The 8,905-nt window shown below is 43.7% G+C and overlaps 1 protein-coding gene across 1 annotated transcript in view; it reads right to left on the reverse strand.

Annotated features, from left to right (window-relative positions):
• Positions 1-8,905, reverse strand: part of LOC117937094 (disintegrin and metalloproteinase domain-containing protein 8-like) — a 15,209-nt gene that overhangs the window by 832 nt on the left and 5,472 nt on the right. Inside the window, exons 7-21 of the mRNA XM_034860763.1 lie at positions 8,412-8,610; positions 8,141-8,238; positions 7,859-8,028; positions 7,692-7,773; positions 6,798-6,940; positions 5,763-5,949; positions 5,278-5,367; positions 3,858-4,056; positions 2,977-3,079; positions 2,543-2,708; positions 2,373-2,453; positions 1,946-2,030; positions 1,096-1,216; positions 842-986; positions 623-673 (exon numbers count right to left, since the gene is read on the reverse strand). Coding sequence (XP_034716654.1) covers positions 623-673; positions 842-986; positions 1,096-1,216; positions 1,946-2,030; positions 2,373-2,453; positions 2,543-2,708; positions 2,977-3,079; positions 3,858-4,056; positions 5,278-5,367; positions 5,763-5,949; positions 6,798-6,940; positions 7,692-7,773; positions 7,859-8,028; positions 8,141-8,238; positions 8,412-8,610 — 1,920 coding nt within the window. The remainder of the gene's footprint in view (positions 1-622; positions 674-841; positions 987-1,095; positions 1,217-1,945; positions 2,031-2,372; positions 2,454-2,542; positions 2,709-2,976; positions 3,080-3,857; positions 4,057-5,277; positions 5,368-5,762; positions 5,950-6,797; positions 6,941-7,691; positions 7,774-7,858; positions 8,029-8,140; positions 8,239-8,411; positions 8,611-8,905) is intronic.

Below are 8,905 nucleotides of genomic sequence, written 5' to 3' on the forward strand. Positions count from 1 at the left end.
TGTGTGTGTGTGTGTGTGTGTGTGTGTGTGTGTGTGTGTGTGTGTGTGTGTGTGTGTGTGTGTGTGTGTCAAAGCCTGCTACTGTATATCATAAGTTCCTTCGTCACCATGAACACACTATAGTTTATTTGCCACACAAACACATACCGTCCCGTTGCCACAAATACCCACAGGAGCACTAAATGTGGAATAATCCGCCGCAGAAAATAGTCCCCAACAAATGCACTACTTACTCCTTTTTGAGTAAAGATAGTTAACAATTACAGTAACCGGCTGTTTTAGGAAACTACTCAGCCTTTTCAAAATTATAAATAGATCTCTGTGATGTGTAAAACTAAAATGTTTGTTGAGTAGGAATCGGTGGGCTTGATCCCGACAGCCACAGAAAGACGGAGACGGACTGACATAGTGTTCTTTTTGGTCTTTTTGTGATTTGTTAACAACACCAGCCTAATCCTTTGAGCAGATACACATCTTTTTCTCAGTGTATTTTTTTTATTTGACTTTAGCAGTTGTCCAGTTGACTTGATTTGCCAAATCTTAACGTGATCCTCCGTCTGCATAATGCATGAGATCACATAGCAAGTTTCTATTTATTTATTTAGTTTTTTTTTAAGCTTACCGGCTCAGTTTGTGAGGTAGAAGACGACACTGAAGACCGATTCTTTGGTGGCTGGAAGAAAAAGAAAAAAAAGGTTGTGAATTAGTACCACAGTTCTTTGTTTTGACACAGTAAACATCCCAAGCTGTTCATCTGTACCTTTCCGACACGTGAGTAACTAGCTGATTCCTGGACGTGTATTTCCATGAGTAATTCCTCTTGTACGGGTGCTGTCTGTACCTGTGGAGCGGCTCTGCTGGGACTCACAGCAACAATCAGAGGAGCGTAGGCTTGCGTTGCCGTTGACTCCATGAAAGTGGGCTGACTGATCTGAGGTCTGCCTCGAAACATCGGGCTCAGCTTGTCTGGAGCAGAATGCACTTTCCTGTCAACCCAAATTGTGTTTAGCTGGGAAGTGGAGGACAGAGACAAAGAAACAGACGTGGGCAGAGCTGCACAGGAGACGCGAGAGAATTCACTTTAGGACAGACTACCTTTTGGCCGCGTAGTTGTCCACGTTGTCCTTTTTGCAGCACATGAGCCCTGCAATCACCGTGGTGATCACCAGAATAATGGAGAGCGCTGCACACACACCGGCTATTATCCCACTCCGACCTGCGGGCAGGGGAATCACACTATCTGTAATCCTTCTATTTACATCACACTGTGTGGAAAAAAGGATCTAGTTAAAACAAGAACATTTTTGATGTTTCTTTGGGATTGTGGCAGAAATACGACAATGAGAAGACTAAAACTGCACAATGCCTCAGCAGACCTTTGCAACAAAAACAAGAAGAAGCCGTTGCTGTTGCTAGCAGTCGGACATCTTTGCTGCCATGTTAATATTTTGTTGATCAACATATTTCACCATAGTGAGTGTAGAAAGTGTTGCATAGTCAGTACCGAGGTCTTTCACAACTTCCACCTGCAAAGTGTCTTTTGTTTGTTTGTTTTTTGTCCGTTTTACTGTGAAGACTGACTCGTTGCACAACCACTTGGCAAACTTTCTACTGTGGCTGTTTCCGCAATGTTTCCCCCGTATTTAATGGTTTCACAGCGCAGTCAGGCTTAAATGGAAAGTGAGATAAAACCTCTTCAAGGCTTTTAACTGAGGTCAATGTTAAGATATTTCAGGAACACTTGATGAGATCCGAGCTGGGAGAAATAGGAGTCCTTCATACTGAATGAGTCATGTTACTGGAAGATGATTCATGGAGCAGGAATGACGTTACATCTGTGCTGCTCACTGAGAGCTGATGGCTCACACTGGTTAACATGTTGTATTCAGTACTCAAAGAAAGACATTTACTGTCAAAGACTCAATTTCACCGACGCGTCCTGTACCTTGAGGTAAATCTGCGTACTGGATGTCACAGTAGGGTGGAGCCCAGCCGGGGTTACAGTGGCACTCTTTCTTATGATTACACACCTGAAGATAAAATGCAACAACTTTAACTTTTATGTATTAATAAAACATTTTTCATGCAAGCATGCAGCCCAAAGTGCTTCACAGAACAACATCAAACAATCACCACATGAAAACTTATGAGAGGGGAAAAGCAAGACTAAAAAGTACAATGAAAAAATGTATAATTAAATGTTTAAACCAACAATAAAATATGTTAATATATATATATTTAAAAAACAATTGTTAACTCTTATAAAATAATGCAATAACATTACTCCAAATTAAAAGCCAGATTAAAAAGATAAGTCTTGGACTTGAACAGCTGCAAGTGATTCTGAACCCTAAAATAAATCCCTTACTCACCCCGTTGTTGTTGCATTTCTTTGCACAATCCTCCTCTTTCCCATAAACTGAAATATCGACACATCTGTAGTCGAGGCAAACCTGCACACAAATGTTTGGTTCTGAGCAAAGCATCCAACATAAGTCACCAGACTGCTCCATGTGATGTGTCCCCCCACTGGAAGACTCACCTTATCTGGTCCACATCTGGTTCCGTCCGGCACCATGTCGATGTTTCTGGTCTTATCGTCATCCACAGCCAGATTACATGCGATGCTGTTCACAGTGTAGGCTGCTCTTTTACCTGTGATGGACTCGCCCCCTCCTCCACAAAACATAGATCCACACTTAAGATTCCTATTTAAAAAAAAAAAAGAAAAAAAAAAAGAACAAATTGATCAAGAACACATTAACAACATTGCACAAACCTAAAAACTAGCCTCAAACATACACTTCTTATTAGTGTGTTGTAGTACTCTCAGTCTCAGTACTGGAACTGGTTCTTTATGTGTGCCGGGTTTCCTTTAAGAAACCTTTATTTTCCTTCCTTTATTTTTGTGATAAACGTTGGATGGAAACCGAGCCGGCCTTCAGCAGGCAGCTCAGTGTGACTGCTGATACGTACGGGGCAGTGCAGGGCAGGTAGCCCAACTTGTTCCTCCCACAGTTGGCGCCTTCTTCGCCACGTTTGTTCAGATTAAAACACGCATCTGGTCCAACTCTGGCCCCTGAGGGAAGAAGATAGTAGTTAAGCTCTTAATTATGGAAGCCCTTTAAGGCCAAAAAAGATGATAGATTAATATCTAATGATGAGTCAAAAGTATTAAATATTAAGTCAACTGTTTTACTTTTTAAACTTTAATTCATATCATATCATAGAATAAACCAAAGTTGTTGTGTTTGAACATTGTTTTGGCCGCCAAACATGATTTTGTAATAACGTTACGCCCTTTTGTGCCAGGAAAAGGAAATAATAATGAAATACTAAGTCAACGTTGACTTCCTGAGTCAAAAATGTTGTCTTTTTGTAGACTTTTCCAAGTTAAACCTATGTAGCACCAAGTCCTCATTTTTTAAATTCTAGTAGAGATGATGCGTGATGTGCCTGGCAGAAATTTAGGAGAAATGTTGCACAAGACATCTCCATCGATTTCCTTCATTTCATTTGATACAAACATGCAGTCTTGGGTTTGCTGAGCTGATACATTCATACAGAACACATATGATTCCAGATATCTCAATCAAGTATTTTAGCCTACATTAAAATATTCACACTTAAATACACACTTATTTTGTAGGTGCTTTTCATTACACTTTATTTGGGCCTTTATATAATACAAATGCACACTATTAAAGCAATCTTTCTTAGAAAACCATGTGACGTATACTGACACTTCTAAACACAGACTAATAACCAGGCTCAGCTTGTCTATTCAGAAGAAAAGGAACACACTGCCCCCCCTGTTTTGGCCTGAATGACCCCTGTGACAGTAGGGTTGTGGGTACCTGGTCCAAACAGCCTCCAGCAGTGCTGCTGGTGTGTGGGGCATTGTCCGTTGTAGCAGAAGCCCTGCGCCTGGTTGTAGCAGGACTTCCCGTTCATCTCAAAACTTTCTTCAGGACAGTCCTCCGACGCTCCGGTGCAGTATTCAGGCAGGTCACAGTCACCGGCCGACGCTCTGCACACACTTCCAGCCGGTCTGAACTGGGGGTTAAAGCGAATGTCAGGTAGATGTAGTGAGAATAAAGAGTGGTGGGGGGGGGGGACAAAATATTGATATCGGATTATATTGTTCTTCTTCGTGCTATTTGAGAATCGATATGCAGCAGATAAGCTCTGAATAGATGTCCCTGCTCCCAGCGTCGCTGCTTCACGGCTCCTCGAGCTGGCGCTCAACACATGGAGGAGGGAAACTTGAACAGGAGTTAACGGGACAAAGAGGTTTTTTTTAACGGGATGGCGGACAACAGTTAGAGGACAATAACCGATGCACCAGCCACGTTTAAGTGCTGCAGAATTAGGCTGTTTTCTAACAGTTTGGACTTTTAGTGAATAAAGAGAGAAAATCTGCACTTAACCTTTTCACGGCACTTTGTATTCATAGTTCGACCGATATCTTGATGTATCATTATGGGATTGTCTAGCTATATATTGATTATTGCAGAATAGCTGTATTGTGATATTTTCTGTATTGAAATCATTGGATTGTGAGGTCCCCTGTAATTCTACGCCCTAATAAAGAGCCTGCTCAAGTAGAGGTTGGCTGAACAGTGTATATAATTAGCTTGTGTATTTGTCATGTTGCATGACTTGCACCGCCTCTTCCAGTCTTTGACACTGTCATTGGAGGAAGGATGTGGTCAGTTACAGTACATGGAAACAGCAGAATAATGCCCTCTGTTTCCTGTGATTATTGGACTGCTGCTGATTCAGTGTGGTTTGCCCATGGATGTTTGGGTTTGCCTTCTGTCACAATTGTTAAGATTATTATTTTATTTTTTTAGGGCATTTTAGGCCTTTAATTCCACAGGACAGATGAAGACATGAAAGGGGAGAGAAGGGGGGGATGACATGCAGCAAAGGGCCGCAGCCGCTGTGTAAATGTGAGCCGGGTCTACCAACTGAGCTAACCCAGCCACACCTGTGACAATCTTAATAGCCACAGTTATTAGCCACAAGCAGGGTGTTGTCATGGAAAAACTCAGCAGCAGCTCCACCAAGACTTTGGAATATGACCAAATATATGAAAAAGTAATGATTTCCTATCGGCCTCAGCTATAATTAATGTGCTAGTTTACAAACCTCAGCATGCAGAGGTTTGGGGAGTGGAAATTTGCATAGCAGACATTTTGTTACTCTGGAGTTTATACCTCAAATAGTATAAGAAAACCACTTTATAAGCTCCCATCAATGGAGCTAAAGTACCTGACAGTTGTCGCAGCATTGTCCGTCTGCACACTGAGAGCCTGAAGTCAGACGACATGTTGACGCATCACAACACAGGTTTGTGCATTCCTAGAAAGAAAAAGAGTTGAGTTGTTGTGTTTGTGTATCCAGTTAGACTCTAGACAGGAATTGCAGTAAAATGAAAAGTTGAGTCAAACAGATCAGATCGAAACCTCCCCCACACACAGCCTCCTTGCCAAGAAATGTCTCTCTGATAAGATGTCAGCACACAGGAAAACTGTGTTACCTTCTGAGGCCAAACCCCAGCTTATAATGCCCCGAATCACCACTGCCTTCCCTTTTATTAGCTGTAACCTCGCACACAGGAAACCACACCAGTCCGCTACAACAGAGAACCTTAGTGGTATCTTCCTTTACCAAAGGATGTATTTAAACTTTCCAAGGTTAAAAAACAGGACTAATCTGTTTGGACCAGCCCGATTAGCCTCTGCTGAGAGTTTTACCTCCACGGTGCCACAGTCACACTCTTCTCCAGGGTCCAGCAGGGCGTTGCCGCAGCTAGGACCTGCAGCGATGGTCCTGACGGAGCTGGGTTTGGACAAGCAGCTCGGCTGAGCTCGCTCCATGAACTCCGCGAGCTGCTCCAGACTGCAGTCGCTGAAAAACTCCGGGAACGCTTGATTCCCCGTCCTAAAGAAAAAGCAAAGAGATTTCAGCTTTGCAAAAGAGCGCTTGTTCATTTTGTGATTCTCATTTAAGATAGAGCTAAAACAGCCCACGTTAAATGGCCAAAAGTATGTGGACAGCCAAACGTTACAGAGCTTAGATCGGGCCCAGAGAATCAAGCCCGACCCTACCCGGCCCGACACATTAAGTGTATTTAATGTGATTTAAACCCGTTAATTTTTTAATACATGGGCCGTGATAACTGATGTACTCAACGACTACTCTAAGTTCTCTTTCTATGTGAAGGAGATGTGTTGGGATTTTGTTGCATTGCTGTTTTTTTATAAATGTGGACAAACAAACAATTAAAGAATAACAATAATAATAAAAGAGCATTAGTGATTTCCAACACTGATGTTGGGTAAAGGTCTGGCTCAGAGTCCAGTTCTTTCACACAGAAGTGGGAAAACATTTCCTTATGGAGCTGGCTTTGAGCACAGAGGCGTTGTCATGGTGAAACAGGAAAGGGAAAAACAAAGGTGTTGGAAGCAAACTATTGTAGGGGTGCAACTAATGATTATTTTCATTATGAATTAATCTGATGAGTATTTCCTCGATTAGTTGTTTGGTCTAGAAAAAGTCAGAAATTTGAGAAAAAAACGTCTTTTTTTCCAGTAAGAAATGACCCAAGCCCTAAATTTGAACTAAGTGGCACAGACCAAGGCCAGCGGGTGTTTACATACGTTTGTGCAAACTCACTGTTAATAATGTTGTAGATGAAATATGATTCTCCCAAACAAACCCAATAAATCATGAATAGTTTTACAAGAGAGCCTTACAAGAAATGAATGTGCGTTAAAGGTTTTTTTTACCTGAGCTTCTTTAGCATCACACAGTTCCCTCTGCTGTAAAGCGGACCGCACATACAACCTTCGGTGTCATGGGACAGGCCGAAATTATGGCCCATCTCATGAGCAATGGTGGAGGCCAGGCCTGATGGGTTGTCATGGTGATCCTGGCAGAGAAATGCAGAACTGTCGCTTTAAATTCAGCAGGACGCATCGGAAAATGTTCAAAAATACTTTCTTTATCTCCAGTTGTTGAAGGTCCCATGGCATGAAAGTTTCACTTTGAGGTTTTTTTAACATTAGCATGCGTCACCCCAGCCTGCCCATGCCCCCCCAGTGGCTAGAAATGGTCATAGGTGTATCCTGGGTATCCTGCTCTGCCTTTGAGAAAATGAGAGCTCAGATGAGCCGATCTGGAATTTAGCCCCTTGTGACCTCATAAGGGGCAAGGTTACCTCCCATAAGGGGCAAGGTTACCTCCCATAAGGGGCAAGGTTACCTTTCCTTTCTCTGCTTTGCCCGCCCAAAGAATTTGGCCCACCCGTGAGCGAGAGATCATGGCTTTGTAAAGTGGCAGTTGGTCAAGGCCAGTATACAGTATTAGGGGACCACTAAGGTCTATGTAAAAGACTTCAGATACAGTATTAGGGACCACTAAGGTCTATATAAAGAGACTTCAGATACAGTATTAGGGACCACTAAGGTCTATATAAAAGAGACTTCAGATACAGTATTAGGGGACCCCTAAGGTCTATATAAAAGAGACTTCAGATACAGTATTTGGGGACCACTAAGGTCTTTATAAAAGACTTCAGATACAGTATTAGGGACCACTAAGGTCTATATAAAAGCAACCAAAGACCACCACGTCATGGGACCTTTAAAGGATTAATTGAAGTTAAAAGTGCTGATTCATACGTGATTGACTCCACCTGAGTTTTCAGTACACATGGCAAATTTATTTGCCAGTCCAACTGTTTCTTCTTCAAAATCTTTGCCCCTGTTGAGAGAAAAGGTCAAACATCAGGTCAAACTGGCACCATTCGTGTCAAACATCTGCACAAGCCTCTAAGACTGATCCTCACGTCACAAACTGGGCGTTGTCGTGCTTCGTCCTCGGCAGAAGATCGGCCTGCCTCCACACTAGAAAATTGTCCAGGGTAGTCTCTGAGTTATGGTCAACCTCAATGTAGTCTTTGTGTGTCCAGATCTCCAAGCCCACCAGCATGATGCGAATGTTCAGAGGTCGATACAGCTGCAGACAGAGGATGAGACGTTATTCAGGGGTGAACCCGAGCTCTCAGAGCTGTCTGCTGAGAGCTCTGGTGGCATGACGCCAGGCAGACGGCTTCCACAACAAATATTACCTTGTCAACGTGATTTATAGCTCCGAGAATACGGGATTTAGTCTCGCTTCCGTATCGCTTATACTGGAGGAAGAGAAGACAAAACATGATCAGGTTAATTTATCTATCCAGAGTCCAGCAACATGGTCCAGCGTCTCATAGAGGACCCCGGGGCATTCCCAGGCCTCATAACCTCTGACGAGGAGACTCATAACCTCTCCAGTGTGTTCTGGGTCTACCCTGGGGTCACCTAGCAGTTGTACGTGCCCGGAAAACCCTCAAAAAGAGGCACCCAGGAAGATCAAGATCAGACGCCTGAACCACCACAGCATCGGCTCTATTGCAAGCCCCATCTGGATTTCTGAGCTTTTTGGCCTATGTCTACGCAGACCCTCTCGTACTCCGGGGATCCTGTCATCACAGCTGCGCTCAGCCGGGGGCAACTCTGGAGAGTCCGAGAGTCCAGCCACTGTTTGGGGTTTGGTTCCAGACTTAGTGTCATGTGTAGAGGTGAGCCCAGTTATATCAAGGTGGTACGGCTCCATCTCCCACACTAACTCTGGCCCTGCCAGACTTTTGATGTTCCACATCCCTAGAGCCACTTTGATGCCATGGGTCAGCACGCCTAGGTCCCGGCCTTTACCTGCAGACCCGACCACCTGATCCTAACGCCTACCCCTGCAGGTGGTGGGCCAGCTTGACCCAACCCCATGGGTCAGCACGCCTAGGTCCCGGCCTTTACCTGCAGACCCGACCACCTGATCCTAACGCCTACCCCTGCAGGTG

Source organism: Etheostoma cragini, chromosome 21 (assembly GCF_013103735.1).
Source record: "Etheostoma cragini isolate CJK2018 chromosome 21, CSU_Ecrag_1.0, whole genome shotgun sequence".
NCBI classification, from domain to species: Eukaryota; Metazoa; Chordata; class Actinopteri; order Perciformes; family Percidae; genus Etheostoma; species Etheostoma cragini.